This window comes from Scyliorhinus torazame, chromosome 1 (assembly GCF_047496885.1).
Source record: "Scyliorhinus torazame isolate Kashiwa2021f chromosome 1, sScyTor2.1, whole genome shotgun sequence".
NCBI classification, from domain to species: domain Eukaryota; kingdom Metazoa; phylum Chordata; class Chondrichthyes; order Carcharhiniformes; family Scyliorhinidae; genus Scyliorhinus; species Scyliorhinus torazame.
In genome coordinates, this window is record NC_092707.1 from 380795453 (window position 1) to 380812707 (window position 17255).

The 17255-nt window shown below is 50.6% G+C and overlaps 1 protein-coding gene across 7 annotated transcripts in view; it reads left to right on the forward strand.

The window, feature by feature from the left end:
* The window catches only part of ltbp1 (latent transforming growth factor beta binding protein 1), a 533746-nt gene that overhangs the window by 359730 nt on the left and 156761 nt on the right, over positions 1-17255 (forward strand). For all 7 annotated transcript variants that reach the window (XM_072512266.1, XM_072512285.1, XM_072512304.1 and 4 more), the window contains 3 exons: positions 8262-8429; positions 10960-11046; positions 16186-16314. In XM_072512266.1, the coding sequence (XP_072368367.1) occupies positions 8262-8429; positions 10960-11046; positions 16186-16314 (384 nt within the window). The remainder of the gene's footprint in view (positions 1-8261; positions 8430-10959; positions 11047-16185; positions 16315-17255) is intronic.

Sequence of the window (17255 nt, forward strand, 5' to 3'; positions counted from 1 at the left end):
GATAGCACTACAGTTAAATAAGTCGTTCCTGTAATACAGCGATTTATTTGGCAACAACATTCACAGAAGGAGCAGAGCAGGAAAAACAGGGATAATTCCACGTTAAGTTAAGTGGCATTTTTTTGGACTCAGCCTTTTATTTGCCTCGGGCTAACAATAATCCAGCCATCACAGAAGACAGCAGATCAGTCAGCCTAGTCTCCTAATAAACCAGCAGGGTGTTGAGGGACTGTACCCCCATCATGTCTGTTAGGCAGCTTCAGTACAAACACATTGTCCCTTGGTCCAGTGGATTTAGGGAGCGAGCAGCTGGTTTATACAGATCAGTGCGGCCCCGAGTTTGATGGCACTGAATTACTTAATCTCTGGATGGTGGCAGAGACGCTACAGTGCACCTAGGGAGACCTCGGTTAGAGTCGTGAAAATCAGTAGGGGTTCCCATTCCTGATCGCTGTCCAGCAATCTCTGTTTGGTGAGAACATTGCAAACTGACCTTGAAGCTTTGTTTGGCTATCCCGTGTAGAAAAAAAAGGTTCAAATAACTGAGCGTATAAGGGAGTTTTGTTTGAATGCTTGACCTAAAGCAATTAGTAATACCAATAGGAATTTCAAACCTCAGCATTTCAAAGATAAAAGGAGAAAAACAGAATAACTGAGCAATGATGTTCGATTCCATCACAGGCATTAGACACAAGGTCAACAGTTTGGAGCCTCTCCACTGCCTCCGAACGGGGTTGTGCCCCATTACTTGCTGTGGCAGTGGTTCTAATGTGGGATGACTCCCTGGCAGGGTGGAGGAAGCAGATTTGCAAAGGAACTTGGACAATTATGCGAAAGAGAAAGGTTTCAGAGCTAGGGGGAGAGAGCAACGGGTGAGGGATTAATGGGTCAGGTCTTTCAATGAACTGCCAGAGGCATGATGGGGCTGAATGGCCTCCGTTTTGTGTCATGCAATTCTATCAAATAATGTTCCATAATTCCCCAACTGTTTACGAGCATAATGCCTGAAAATTCCTGGAAGTCACTGAACCCACGGAAGTGCGGCCGAGGCAGGACTTCTGTCTGCCAGTCTAGCCTGGCACTAAGACTGTGCTCTTTGGAAGTAAAGAGCATGGGCAGCGCCATTGTCTCTGCAGCCCACCCCGGGCAATCTGTCCAATGGGATCCAGGAATGTGGATCAGCCTTGGTTCCCGCTTTCCTAATTGGTGGTGGTGGTGATCCGGAGGGTGGGGCAGTGGTTATGTCGCTGGACCAAGTTTTAGAGGTCCAGCTAATATTTCGACAGCAACTGGTGGAATTTGAATTCCGTTAAGAAATCTGGAATGCAAAGCTAGTCTCAGGGATGGTGACCTTGAAAATATCATCAATTGGTGTAAATAATACCCCCATCTGGCTCACTAACGTCCTCCAGGGTCGGAAATCTGCCATCCTTTCTCCATCTGGCCTACAGATCCATGGAAACCTGAAAAGGCCGAGCAAGCCATTCAGCTCAAGGGCAGGATGGATGGGCAACAAATGCTGGCCTTACCGGTGATGTCCACATTCCATGAAAGAATGAAGAAAGAAATACGGGACCCTTTCGGGAAAGTGGCAGTGCGGGTCCTACCTCCCCACGTCATGCGAGCATGCTGTGCATTGCCCTTTCACAGGGTAGATTTCTGACAGGGGGATGTAATCCAGAATCGCTGCCTCTTGCATCATGATTAAACAAAGAACTGTCTTTACCACCCAACATAATTTTGCTTCGACTCCAAAAGGACTAGTTACTCAGTAGGTGTTCAGTATCCAACCCAAACCACACTATTTTTAAACTGAGGATGTTTTGTGCCTTTAATACTGAGTATGTCATTCAGCTCATTATTAAGCCATGCAGGCCAGAAGGTTTGGAGTTATACTGTGCACGGTCTGGGCACAGAGCCTTACCACCCCCCTCCACCCCCCCCCCCCCCCCCCCCCCCCCCCAGTCTGTGTCATGGCTAGCTATTTGAGAAGTCCGAATATTTTTTAATCTGGAGTACCCAATTTTATTTTCCAATTAAGGGGTAATTTAGCCAATTCACCTAACCCTGCACATCTTTTGGGGTTGTGGGGGTGAGATCCACGCAGACATGGGGAGAATGTGCAAACTCCACACAGACAGTGACCTGGAGCCGGGATTGGACCTGGGTCCTCAGCGCCATGAGGCAGCATTGCTAACCACTGTGCCACCATGCTGCCCCAGCTGCACCTTTTCTTTGAGAGATTTCACTGTATGGTAAAACTAATTGGTAGCCCAAATGATTTCAGTTGAGGACTAGCTAGGATGAAGTAGTCTGCGTAAATATTACTCCACAAGAAAATGTGTAAGTGCTGCAGTGAAGCAAAAGGTACAGTAGCTGGAATTTACAATTCTGAAGCAAGTTTGGTGGTAGGCCCGGAAGTGGGAGCGGTTCGTTGGGAGGTGGGACGGCTGACCATGTGCGATCTTGTGCTGTTCAACGAGGAGCTCACCGATTCTCGCATTTGGAGCCAGCAGGAAGTCGTGATCCCCGCCATTACCTCATGGGGTTGGGGGTGCCACATTTAAAGAGCACCCATACAGCCTGACCTATTCCTTGCACCTTTGTTCTGCCACTACTCCACCCTTAGCTGCTAGCCCTTCCTTAATCATCCTCCACACAACTTGCATTGCCACCACTTGCTGTCAAGCACAAGCTGTCATTTGCAGGCGCTCCTCAAAGATGACAATGCAGCGACGACTCCCTGTTAGTTGTGGGAGAAGCCGAGCTCACCGGGTTTACCCCACTTGTGTGCAGTCTTAAAAATGAATGTTCTAATTTCCTAATTTGGAAGGGGAGCTTAATTCCCGACATTATTCGTAGGGAATCTCCTCGATCTGCCTTTAACCCACCTTTGACCTCCTGAGAACCTAACTCCTAAAGATCATCCCGTCGTTGGGAAACTGATTTTTGGCCCATGCCAAATTTGGTTCCCTGCCCGCCATGCTTCCCACTGCTGGTGGGACCGGAGGATTCCTCCCAGTGTAGCGCATAGCCGAAGGAAGGAAGTGTGGTAGTATGTATTGGGGGCCATGTGGGACTGGAAGCCCTAATGTCATTGGCTGACAGATCCCGGGTCCTGGTTGGCCGTTGACCTCTAGTTCCGCCCTGAAGGCGGAGTATAAGAAGCCGGAGTCCTCCCCCGCAGGCCATTCTACTATCGAGCTGCGGGGGAACAGACACGCTTAATAAAGCCTCATCGACTTCACTCTATTCGTCTCACGGAGTCTTTGTGCGCTACAATTTATTAAGCGTGCCTAAAAAGGACTATGGAGCTCAGGATCATTCCGGAATGCCTGAGGATCAGCCCCCACGCAGTGAACGCGGCAGCAGCCTTCAAGCACTGGCAGACTTGCTTCGAGGCCTACCTCAGAACGGCCACCGGCCGGGTCACAGAAGACCAAAAACTACAGGTCCTGCACTCGAGGGTGAGCACGGAGATCTTCTCCCTCATCGAAGACTCGGAGGATTTCCAGACGGCGTTCGCAGCACTGAAAAGTCTCTATGTCCGCCCAGTTAACCAAATCTACGCTCGCTACCAGCTCGCGACGAGACGGCAAGGTCCCGGAGAATCGATGGACGAATTCTACGCCGCGCTGCTGATTTTGGGACGAGCCTGCAGCTGCCCTTCGGTGAACGCAAATGAACACACGGACATGTTAATGCGCGATGCTTTTGTGGCAGGTATGAATTCCTCCCAAATCCGCCAAAGACTTCTAGAAAGAGAGTCGCTAGGACTCTCAGAGGCCCGGGCCCTAGCAGCCTCCCTAGACGTGGCCGCGCGTAATACCCGCGCCTACGGCCCCGACCGCGCGGCAGCCCATTGGGCTCCGTACGTACCCGTCGCGACAAACCCACCCCCAACCCCCCGGACACCCCACAGGCTTGTGCGGTTCAGACGCCAAGTCGCACCGGGGGCGCCCGCTGCTATTTCTGCGGCCAGGCGAAACACCCCCAGCAGCGCTGCCCGGCCCGCGCAGCAATCTGCAAGAGCAGCGGGAAAAAGGGCCATTTCGCGGTTGTGTGCCGGTCCCGCGAGGTCGCCGCTGTCCCGGGAGAACAGGGAGCCCTGCAAGTCATTTACGCTCCCCACCCGCTGGCGCAGCCGCTCTGGGTCCCGACCACCGCGGTCCCGGGAGAACAGGGAGCCCTGCACGCCGCTTACGCTCCCCAACCCCCCCCCCCGCACCCCATGTATGACCCGCCGGCGCTACCACTTTGGGTCCCGACCACCACGCCCCACGGAGAAGAGGGAGTTCTGGCCGTCTCTAACGCCCCCCTAACCCCCCCCCCCCCCCCCCCCCCCGCGCTCCACGTCTGACCCGCTGGCGCTACCAACTTGGGTCCCGACCACCGCTGTCCCCGGAGAGGAGGGAGCCCCGCGCGGTCCTAACGCTCCCCAACCCCCCCAGCGCCCCATGTGCGACCTGCAGACGCCGCCATTTTGGGTACCGGCCACCACGAGGGGAGGAAGGGCGCCGCCATCTTGGACCACCCCAAACCTCTACGACGCGTGGGGGCGGCCATTTTGTCCACCCCCGCCGCCATCTTGTGACCCCCCAGCCACGTGCGATGTATGGGGGCGGCCATTTTGTTCATCCCCGACGCCATCTTGGACGGCAACAACGGACCCCACTCCACTACTACAACCACGTCTCGCTTCAATTACGCTCGATCAAGCTCGGCCCCGGACACTCCAGACGACGACGACAACGGTGCTAATAAACGGCCACGAGACACCATGCCTAGTCGACCCCGGGAGCACGGAGAGCTTTATCCACCCCGACACGGTAAGACGCTGTTCCTTGACCACCTACCCCAGCGCACAAAAGATTTCCCTAGCTGCAGGATCCCACTCCGTACAGATCCAAGGATTCTGCATAGTTACCCTAACGGTGCAGGGGAGGGAGTTCAAAAACTACAAACTAAACGTCCTTCCCCAACTCTGCGCCCCCACCTTACTGGGATTAGATTTCCAATGCAATCTACAGAGCCTTACGTTCAAATTCGGCGGCCAAATACCCCCACTCACTATCTGCGGCCTCGCAACCCTCAAGGTGCAACCCCCGTCCTTGTTTGCGAACCTCACCCCGGATTGCAAACCCGTCGCCACTAGGAGCAGACGGTACAGCGCCGAGGACCGGACCTTCATTCGGTCCGAAGTCCAGCGGCTACTAAAGGAGGGCATAATCCAGGCCAGCAATAGTCCCTGGAGAGCGCAGGTGGTAGTAGTGAAGACAGGGGAGAAACAAAGGATGGTCATAGACTATAGCCAGACCATCAATAGGTACACACAACTAGATGCGTACCCTCTCCCCCGCATATCCGACATGGTCAATCGGATTGCCCAATATAAAGTCTTCTCCACCGTGGACCTCAAGTCCGCCTACCATCAGCTCCCCATCCGCCCAAGTGACCGCAAGTACACAGCCTTCGAGGCAGACGGGCGATTATACCTTTTCCCAAGGGTCCCATTTGGCGTCACAAACGGGGTCTCGGTCTTCCAACGGGAGATGGACCGAATGGTTGATCAACATGGGTTGCGGGCCACGTTCCCGTATCTCGACAATGTAACCATCTGCGGCCACGACCAGCAGGACCACGACGCCAACCTCCAAAAATTCCTCCAGACCGCCAAAGCCTTGAACCTCACGTACAACGAGGACAAGTGCGTTTTTAGCACCAATCGGCTAGCCATTCTGGGCTACGTAGTGCGCAATGGGATAATAGGCCCCGACCCCGAACGTATGCGCGCCTCATGGAATTCCCCCTCCCGCACTGCCCAAAAGCCCTGAAACGCTGCCTGGGGTTCTTTTCATACTACGCCCAGTGGGTCCCCCAATACGCAGACAAGGCCCGCCCCCTAATACAGACCACGACCTTCCCTCTGTCGACAGAGGCTTGCCAGGCCTTCAGCCGCATCAAAGCGGATATCGCAAAGGCCACGATGCGCGCCATCGACGAGTCCCTCCCCTTAACCACCCTTAACCAAACGGGCAGACCCGTGGCCTTTTCCTCCCGGACCCTCCACGCCTCAGAAATCCGCCACTCCTCAGTGGAAAAGGAAGCCTAAGCCATAGTGGAAGCTGTGCGGTTTTGGAGGCATTACCTGGCCAGCAGGAGATTCACTCTCCTCACTGACCAACGGTCGGTAGCCTTCATGTTCGATAATGCACAGCGGGGCAAAATCAAAAACGACAAGATCTTAAGGTGGAGGATGGCGATCTCCACCTTCAACTACGAGATTTTGTATCGTCCCGGAAAGCTGAACGAGCCGTCCGATGCCTTATCCCGTGACACATGTGCCAACGCACAAATTAACCGCCTCCAAACCCTCCACGAGGACCTCTGCCACCCGGGGGTCACTCGGTTTTTCCACTTCATCAAGTCCCGCAATCTCCCATACTCTTTAGAGGAGGTCCGTACAGTCACAAGGGACTGCCACATCTGCGCGGAATGCAAACCGCATTTTTTCAGGCCGGATGGTGCGCACCTGATTAAGGCTTCCCGCCCCTTTGAACGCCTTAGTCTCGATTTCAAAGGGCCCCTCCCCTCCACCGACCGCAACACATATTTTCTTAATGTGGTGCACGAATACTCCCGCTTCCCATTCACCATTCCCTGCTCTGACATGACCGCGGCCACAGTCATTAAAGCCCTGAACACCATCTTCACACTGTTCGGTTGCCCCGCATACGTCCACAGCGACAGGGGGTCCTCTTTCATGAGTGACGAACTGCGCCAGTTCCTGCTCAGCAAGGGCATAGCCTTAAGCAGGACGACCAGCTACAACCCCCGGGGGAATGGGCAAGTAGAGAGGGAGAACGGCACGGTCTGGAAGAGCGTCCTACTGGCCCTACGGTCCAGGGACCTCCCAGTTTCACGGTGGCAGGAGGTCCTCCCGGACGCTCTCCACTCCATCCGGTCGCTATTATGTACGAGCACTAATCAAACGCCTCATGAGCGTCTCCTTGTCTTCCCTAGGAGGTCCTCCTCTGGAACGTCGCTGCCGACCTGGCTGGCGGCCCCAGGACCCACCTTGCTCCGAAAGCATGTGCGGGCACATAAGGCGGACCCGTTGGTCGAAAGGGTTCACCTCCTCCACGCGAACCTGCAGTACGCTTACGTGGAGTACCCCGACGGCCGGCAGGACACGGTCTCCCTGCGGGATCTGGTGCCCGCCGGCAACACACACACCCCCCCCGACACCATTCACCCAACCCCCCCCCCTTCCTGCCACCGCCGCACCCCGCGACCGCCCCCTTCCCAGGAGGATCGGTTCCCCTCCCCTCAGGCCCGACCAAGAATAAAGCCCAAGCTGAAACCGTAAGGCTCCCAGAGACGACAACACCGGTACAAGCACCACCACCACCACCGGGGCCGAGGCGATCGACACGGACGACCAGACCGCCCGACCGACTCGTGGCGTCGATCTAAATCAAAATATGGACTTTTCACAAGAACATTTTGCTTTTCTCCCTATACCCTCTGTAAATAGTTGAAACAGGACAAAATTGTACAATACTGTATTGCCATGTGAATGTTTTTTTCCTCCCAGGACCAGCCCTGCAAACCCTTACCACCATACGAAGCATCACCCCGCCGGGTTCATTTTTGACAAGGGGTGAATGTGGTAGTATGTATTGGGGGTCATGTGGGACTGGAAGCCCTAATGTCATTGGCTGACAGATCCCGGGTCCTGGTTGGCCGTTGACCTCTAGCTCCGCCCTGAAGGCGGAGTATAAGAAGCCGGAGTCCTCCCCCGCAGGCCATTCTACTATCGAGCTGCGGGGGAACAGACACGCTTAATAAAGCCTCATCGACTTCACTCTATTCGTCTCACGGAGTCTTTGTGCGCTACAGGAAGTCCATCGTGTTTTAGCTGGAACAATAAAAGAGCATTTGCAGTAACTAAATAAAGAAATGCATGAAGGCCATAAGAGAAGAGCATCATCGCCATGGGAGCTTTTGTTGAATGGTTCAAAATACAAACATTTTCTTGGACCATTGGACATGAAAGATTGTATGGAACTTGTAGGTATCAGTAATCAGGATTAGCCACTCTCCTGTAGATTTAGGTAACGTTGCACATAGGGAAGCTTAGATTGACCAGGGCAGGTGCAGATTAAAGGGTTCAATAGATATGGGGCATTGTGAACAGTAATTCATTGAAATGTAATGATGCCAAGTTTCATTGAACATTGTGTGCTTTCTTTCTTCAGTACTTGAACAGACCGAAGAGAAGAAGGAATGCTACTACAATCTAAACGATGCCCACTTCTGTGATAATGTCCTGACCTCCAACGTCACGAAGCAGGAGTGTTGCTGCACCCTGGGAGCAGGCTGGGGTGACAATTGTGAAGTGTTCCCCTGTCCGGTGTTTGGCACTCGTAAGTTTGCGTCTGTGGAGATGTCTGGTTGCAATGTTATTGTACGTGGGTTTGATGGACAAACTGCCCTCTCTGAAGTTCCTTGTATGTTTGCTGAGGGCATGTTATTTACTCTGCATAAGAATTGATGAACTTATCTCTGTGTGGCAAATCCATGAAGCTGAGGATTACCACTGCGGGTTAGATCAGAAGTGAAGCCCCCCCTTTGGCATGGTTCAGCCACCCCACACAGCTGAACCTGGACATTAGCATAGTGGTTAGCACGGTAGCATAGTGGTTAGCACAATTGCTTCACAGCTCCAGGGTCCCAGATTCGATTCCGGCTTGGGTCACTGTCTGTGCGGAGTCTGCACGTCCTCCCCATGTGTGCGTGGGTTTCCTCCGGGTGCTCCGGTTTCCTCCCACAGTCCAAAGATGTGCAGGTTAGGTGGATTGGCCATGATAAATTGCCCTTAGTGTCCAAAATTGCCCTTTGTGTTGGGTGGGGTTACTGGGTTATGGGGATAGGGTGGAGGTGTTGACCTTGGGTAGGGCGCTCTTTCCAAGAGCCGGTGCAGACTCGATGGGCCGAATGGCCTCCTTCTGCACTGTAAATTCTATGGCTAATTCTATTAGTGAGCTAGCCTCAGTTTGGGTTATTTGTATAACTTAATGTGATACGTTCCCCTGGCGGAGTTCTGGATGTGCCTGTCTCAATAATGCATTCTGGGCTCAGCAAGCCATTGAATGGGACTGTGTGTACTTTGTATCCCAGATACTTCCTTGGACACCAGGATTGAAATGCACATGTACCGGGGCCAGAAGGCAAGGAGGAGGGCAGTGATGCTTACGTGTTTTAGAGATTTGAATATCACCTCTGCTTTCTATCCTAATTGGGTGCAGTGCCACTGAAGCACTAATTGGGCATTCCGTTCACACTATGAGTTGGATACCTAAATTAAAGGATAGTTGGAGCGACGGCCGGGTAAATGAGCCATGTCCATTGTGTGCACTCTGGCTTACAGCCTCTCTTGAGCTAGCCAATCATTTGGGCATACGGAGAGTGCCTTGGGTGTGGTGTAGGCCAAAGACTTCCACTCCCACTTTGCTGAGGAGCAATCACCCGGAGCGCACCAACAGATTGGCTGGCTGCTCGCCTATTGTTGTTTCAATAGGAATGGATAAATGTGGCTTTGATCTGAGACCCACTGATTCTCGGATTGTACGGGCAAGAAGCGACAAATGTCCAGCTATCTGCAAGCGCAGCGTTTTCAAACAGCAGCTAATCCTCTATGTAACGAAGACTAATTTGTTTTAAAATGCTGCTGTGAAGCACCTTGGGACCTTTCATGATGCTAAATTGCTGTTCCTTCTTGTTGCATAGTCAGCATGTGGAGAATATTGTGGGCTTTTTAGATCAAGAAAATTTGTGTTGAAGAGGATAAAGCTGATGATGTCTTAGCTGGTTATAAGTGCACTTGTAACTGAGCAGCTGTACAAATATCACAAAGGCCCTCTTCACCTGCATAGATTAAGGACGCGATTTAACTAAATGGGAATAAAGTCCCATAGTGAGCACGTTTAGCCCTGTTTTTCCCGGCGCACACACACAGAGAAACACAATGCTATTAAACATCACTTGGATTAGATGGGGGGGAGCCTCAGCGGGGAACGCATGGCCGAGGCTGCATATAAGCCATCTTTGTGCACTGAGGAGCTCCGCTCGCTGGAATTCCTTAGTGTAGCGGGATATCGGGATGTCATTATTAAATGGCATCCCGATCTCTGGAGCCACCGACGCAACCCCTAAAGCCCCAACGCACAATGAGGCCCAGGCCCCTCCCCACACCCCCTCCAATATCCGTGCAAGGCACCCCTGGTCCAATTGCTGCTGCGTGGAAAATGCCAGCTTGGCACATTGGCAGTGCCAACCTGGTACTCCTGCCAGCTGGCAGTGCCACCTGGGCAGTGCCCAGCTGGCATGCAGGTGGCACTGTCAAGGTGGCAGGCTGACACTGTCAGGGTGGCAGGCTAGCACTGTCAGGGTGGCAGGCTGACACTGTCAGGGTGCCAGGTTGGCAGCAGCAGTGCCCGGGTACCACCTTGCCCAAAGGGCATTCACCTGGGGGGGGCTACGATCCCCTGGGAGACCCCCACGAGTGCCGTTCGCCCGAGGATTCCGAGGCGAAGGGGATGAATCCCAACGTCTCTTGTGCCTCACGAAACAGCATATCACAGTGAGACTGTCTGTCTCGCTCTAATATGCAGATTCTCCAAAAGGTGACCCCGCCTGCAATGAGCAGGATTCACATTGCAGCGTCTCGCGAGGCGTTGTGAGCCGGATAGATCCCGGGAGCGGGGTCTCCACTTTGTCTGCCCTCGTGCGCCGTGGCGCACTGCTTTTTGGGCGCAGAGTGGCTGTTCGATCGGGGCCTATATCTCAGTGTTATATTTTATGTTACATGTACCATACAGCTTGATGTATAAGATAACATTATCTGCCAGTGGCCCCAGGCCTCTCTTTAATTAACTTTTCTATTTTATTCCTTAGCTGAATTCGCTGCCCTGTGTCCCGAGGGAAAAGGCCTCATACCTAATGGAGACTCAGCCTTTGGAATCAGCGGACACAACTACAAAGGTCAGAATTGGACCATACATTTCAATAACATGCATCACATGACATCAATAGGCCGACGCGGCAGCATTTTAGGTTAAGATGTCGTCAACATCATTTTCAGTTTGAAACCAGGTAGAAACCAAAGCATCACAAATGTTAATTGAGGCGTGGGTCTGATTGTTGGTTCAACATTCCAAGGAACATACACTGCTAAAAGTGATACATGCTATGTAGGTAATCAATGCTTTAAAAGGATTGGGGACACTAAAGCATGAGCAAATGAAGTTCAGATAATCTGATTCAACTTGTCCTCTTAAGGAGTCACACTGTAACAATCACAGGCTTCCAAGTGGATACCTGTGTTGGGAAAATCAGGGGGGGGGGTGTACCATGCTGTAGCCCAGTCACCAACTTGCTCTCTTGAGCGCTGGCGCACGCTGATGACAGGATTGCAGGATTACCCCTCCAGGTCCAAGTTCTGATCCCATTCAGATCATTGTCACCTCCCTCCTTCAGTGGCCTAGAGTCTACACCCATTACACTGTTGAGTACAGTATCTGTTGGTGAGTGCTTCACTTGCTTGGCTATGATTGAGGCGGGACTGTGGAGCAGTTAGCTCCGTTGATTGGACATCAGGCATGTGGATCAATTTGATGCTAAGAGCACGGTGTTCGACCCACCCCCCGCATTCTGGGTTCGGCAAACTTGAGACCTGCCTCCTCACCCTACCCATAGTAAGAAATGACGGCACTTGGGCCTGGCCCAACACATAATCGCAGGGACCTGATTTCAGACGGAGAATTCGGGGATAAGAAGAAAAATGTGTGCAGGTGCCAACCAAGTCCATCAATTCACACATCTGAGTGTGAAACACCTTCTCCTTCAACATACCTTTAGCTGGATATTTTCAGGCTTGGTAACCTCATCTTCTGGTTTTTGGCAGAAGAACTGCACCTATACCCAATAGGCCATTTAAAAAGAATGGATCAGACTGATTCTTTTTCCATTGAATCCTTTGCCTGTTCCATGGTTTCATGGCAGAGTGAGGTGTTACTGTGCTCATACCTCATTGTCTAGCAGTTTAAGGAGCAGATACACATGTGGCTGACTCCTAAAAGGTGTTGGAGCAGTGAGCCTGACCCTGTTCACGAATATTTACCTCAGGATTGTGTGAAGGCACTCTAATTAAGATTTCTTTCTTCCCCCTCACACACACGCTGTTTTCCTCTTTGGGGAAGAGTGGGGGGAAGTGGTAGAAGGATTCCTGAGCTGATTAGCAACCTGTTAAACCAGGTTACAAACACGCCTTCCTCGGCCAATAAGTCCTGGCGTTGGACTTGGAACCGGGACTTCTGGTCCAGAGTTAGGGGCCCTGCCATTGTGCCCACAAGATCCCCTAGAATCAAGATGTAAATTGGGGGAATACATTTTCAGTCAAGCAACCAGTTTACAAAATTGTATTAGTGTTGCGAGCACCTAAAATCATTCAACTGGTGCATCAATCATTGATACACCAGAATTCACAGGTCAGAAAAAGAACTGAGCCTTCAATAATTCTCCTGGACATTGAATCTGTCCCGGTTCCAATTTTACATTTAAAGGTTTGCTCTCCTGCAACTTTCTGTTGGATGTTTTGTCATGCAGGGTAGCTTATTTGCCCATGTTTAAAAGCTCTGAAAATGGCAAAGTGAACAGGGGATTATAAAAGCCAGACCATGTCAGTGTAGACAGAGCTGATTTATGCTTCACTAACTATAGGAATGAGTCCTCTTCGAGTCTATTCAAACATCCCAGTGTTCGGCTCAAATGGAATCCAACTAGACTCTTGGATCAAAAATAATTCAGCTTCTCAGAAAAGCACAATTGGGTATGTGGAGGAATTTACAGCTCTGCTTTAGCATATTTTTAGATGTGACAACAAAGCTTAGCTATTCATGTGCAAGTCTCTGTGCATGTACAATTACAGCCTTTGGCAACATCTCATTGCTGGTTCATACAACAGGTGTAATTCTGCACATTCCGTATCCTTTCATCGGACTTGTGGATTTGGCAGTGGGAACCGCACTAGATTTGCTGCCTAGCCTGGATAGGGGAGCTCATGCCAATGGTAGAAAGATAAAATATCCTGTTACCTATTCAGATAGCTGAGGCCACACTGTTCATATTTGACCTCCGAGATGAGTTTCCTGCCGCACATTTGCCCCATCATGAAAAATGTCCATTTCCATATCTATAATGCCTCTCACCTTTGCCCCTGTCCCAGCTCATCTCCTGCTGAAGCCCTCATCCAGACCTTTGTTAACTCCAGACTTGGCTATTCCAATGCATGGCCTCCTACTGTTCACTCCCCAACCCCCATCAGCTTGATGTCATCAAAAACTCTGCTGCCCTTGTCTTGATTTGCCCAAGTCCTGCTCACCTCATTCCTGAGGCTCTTGTCCCACAAATTCTTATCCTTGTTTTCAAATCCCTCCTCCGCAGCCTTACCCCTCCCCATCTCTGTAAGCTCCTTCAGCCCCACAACCCGCTGAGATTTCTGTGCTCCTCCAATTCTGGCCACTTGAGCTTCCTGGATTATAAACAGCACTGGTGGCTATGCCTTCAGTTGCCTAGGTCCCAACCTCTGGAATTCTCTCCCTGTGCCTTTCCGGATCTCTACCTTGCTCTACTCCTTTACGATGCTCCTTGAAGCTTGCCTCTCTGACCCAGCTGTGGCCATCTGCTGTAATATCCCTTTGTGTGACTCAGTATTAGATTCTGCACAATAGCAGTCTGCTGAAATGCCTTGGGCTGCTTTGTTATGTTAAAGGCACTACCTAAATGTAAGTTGTTGTTCCTGAGAGTTACACAGAGATCGCAGAATTCTGCACTTTGTTGGATAGGCCTAACTGGCGATTCTGTCCTGCCAATCTCAGTTGTCTGCTGTGGCATTGAGCAGAGGTTTAGGGGGTGATATGGACTCTGGGTGCCGGCGAAACAATACTGACGCAGCCACTCATTATTCCCCTCTTCTGATCTGCACTGAAGCCCATAGGAATGAAAATCAGTGGAGATGTCTCAATGTGGGGGCAATTCATAATGCTTTGCAGTTCCAATTTTCACAATCACCCAAAGTCAAAGCTACTTCCTCAGCCTTAAATTTCTACAGGAAGGCCAAAAGGAGAGAGACACCCCCGGGCCGTTTGTCTCCCAGCAGCTGTCTCAAATCCTCATTGATTGAAGCCCGGAAGCAGACCAGCTGCACGATCTGCTTGGCCTTTGGAGACTGGCAACAGAGATGAGAGCAACTACATTTAGCCTGGATTATCACAACCTACCCGAATGTGTCTTGTGTAAATGTCGTTTCAACAGGCGCTTGAGCTTCAGTGGTCAGAAAATAGCACACACTTACTGCCAAAATCTCAGGATTCTGCTTTTTCTGAGGTGTATTGTTTGCATTGCCAGAGGTGCAAGAAAATCACTCTATCCTGTTGTAAGAGTTCTCCCCGCGCAGGGTTAAGAAGCCATCACAGCAATGGGCCCACCTCATTTTGATAAGCTGCGCCCACTTACATACATCGCAAAACCTTCCCTCAACCTTTTTGTCCTTCAAATCTTCCTGGTTATCCTTTGAACCGTCTCATGGTGATTTGTTGGTGGCGTTTGTTGGGAAGCTGCAAGCACAATTCAGGACAAGCAGCACAATTGGATATATGGAAAAGCTGCATTTAACAGCGATACTTGTGGTGACATCAGTCACATTACGGGCGGGGCTTTCCAGAATTCCTGCCTGCGGAATCTTCCCGTCCTGCCGACGGCGGCCGCTCTCGCCCCAGGTACCCCGGCAGGGGAGAATGAACACAACAGGAAAAAAACTGAAAATACTGGATAATCTCAGCACATCAGGCAGCATCTGCAGAGGGAAAGGGTACCTAACGTTTCGAGTCTGGATGACTCTCTCAAAGCTGTGACCAAGAGTCATCCAGACTCAAAACATTAGCTCCCTTCTCTCTCCACAGATGCTGGCAGACCTGCTGAGATTTATTTTTTTATTTAAATATTTTTATTCTCCATTTTCATATTTTCTTCAGAATTTACAGAATGGTACTTAATAATTTAACCTAAAAATTCACAGCGCAAAAGGCCATTCTTCTCATCATTCTTGTGTCGGCTCTCAACGCTTAATATTTCTCTTTCCATAGGCGAATTCTCCCATCGGGTGTCTAAGTCCCGACGGCGGAGTGAAAACCGGAGTGTTTCACTCCGGCGTCGGAGGCCGCTCCCAGCCCCCTACTCTCCGGCCCCTGGGGAGCTAGGAGCGATGCCGCGTCATTTACGCGACCGGCGCCGCGTAAATGACGTCACCCGCACATGCGCGGTTGCCGTCCTCCCCGTGGCCGCCCCGCAAGAAGATGTCGGATGAATCTTGCGGGGCGGCGGAGGAATTCTTTTGGTGTTAATGCTCTTCAAATGTCAATTTACCAATCAGTAGAAATAGTTTTTCCTTCCAAAGCTCAAAGCCCTTCAAACTTCTATGATTGGAGTATGTGTGTGTGTGTGTGTGGTGAGCACTTTTTTAATTAATTGCTGTGCGAGCAGCATTTGTTGCCCATCCCTAATTGTCCCTTGGTTGAACTATGGGGCTTGTTAAGCTTTTTAAAAGTCAACCACGTTGCTGAGGATCTGGAGTCACATGTAGGTCAGGTAAGGATGGCAGGTTTCCTTCTTTGGACCCGAATGCTTTTTAATTTCAGATTTTTATTGAATTCAAATTTCACCGACTGCCATGGTGGGATTCGAACATGACATTTCCCCGGGTCACTGGATTACTTGTCCAATGCCGATGCCACTACACCATTGACTCCCCATACAAAGAGGCACTCACTGAAGCTGGTGTGGGTGAATTAGGAGGTATATGTATGTAATGTTTCACTCTGTAAATAAATATATGACTGAGTGAAGATTGGCTTCAGTATCATCCGGCACCAACTGGCATTCGCAAATGGAACAAGTGAAAGGTCTACATTGTACCTTGCATCATTAAAGGCAAGTGACAGTATTGGGCAGGACTGATTGTGAGGGAGAGTTTCAGAACATGCTACTCACTGGTTTGATTAGAATCAGATGTTAGTTTTGCGGTCTGTTTATTATAGAAAAAACGTACTTTTGTTTTGTTCACAGATGCTGATGAATGTGTTTTATTTGGACAAGAGATTTGTAAGAATGGGTTTTGCCTGAACACACAGCCTGGCTATGAGTGTTACTGCAGACAAGGCTTGTATTATGATCCAGTCAAACTGCAGTGTCTTGGTAAGTTTGCTTCGCAACTTATAGTCCCATCACCAACCTAGCACAAATAGACTATGTGGATGTTCAGATCACTGACTTCATCTGAGGAAGGAGCAGTGCTCCGAAAGCTAGTGATTCGAAACAAACCTGTTGGACTTTAACCTGGTGTTGTAAGACTTCTTACTGTGCCCACCCCAGTCCAACGCCGGCATCTCCACATTCTGAAATAGAGACAGACTAAGGTAATGAAGAGAGCGATGAAGAGCAAGGGGTTCCATAATCGGAAAAGGTAGTTAAGAGTGGCTAGTTTGTATGTGCACAGATATAAACAGAATGTGACTTGAAACAGGGCAGGAGTTCATAGAATCATAGAATCCCTAGCGTGCAGAAGGAGGCCAGTCGGCCCATTGAGTCTGCACTGACCCTCCAAAAGAGCATCCTGCCTAAATCTACTCTCCTGCCTTATCCCCATAACCCCACCTAACCTACACATCTTTGGACACAAAGGAGCAATTTAGCATGGCCAATCCACCCAACCTGCACATCATTGGACTGTTGGAGATGATTTTAATATTCCATCAGATGGAAACCTGGCTGGGAAGCAGTTAAAATGGAAAGGATGCTCTCTCCCTTCCTGCTGGAACCTTTAACATGTCTAATCCGGGAAGCACCTGTCTAATAGGCGGGAATAGGTGAGAGATTCATGTATTCTTGCAAATCCGGGCCTTATACATCACCTACATTGCTTAAACACTGCCCCCCCCCCCCCCCCTCTTCCTCCCTCCACTCTGACCCCACGTTGACCTTAGGCCTAGCTAATGACCTTTGGGCTGCCTGACTTTCTGCAGCATCCTGCAGATTTTCCCAGCTGTTTTGCTCAGGAAGTTGGCCACATTTAATGACAGTCTACCTAATTTATACAGAATTTGTCTGAACCGTTTGACTGAGAAGACATGCAACAC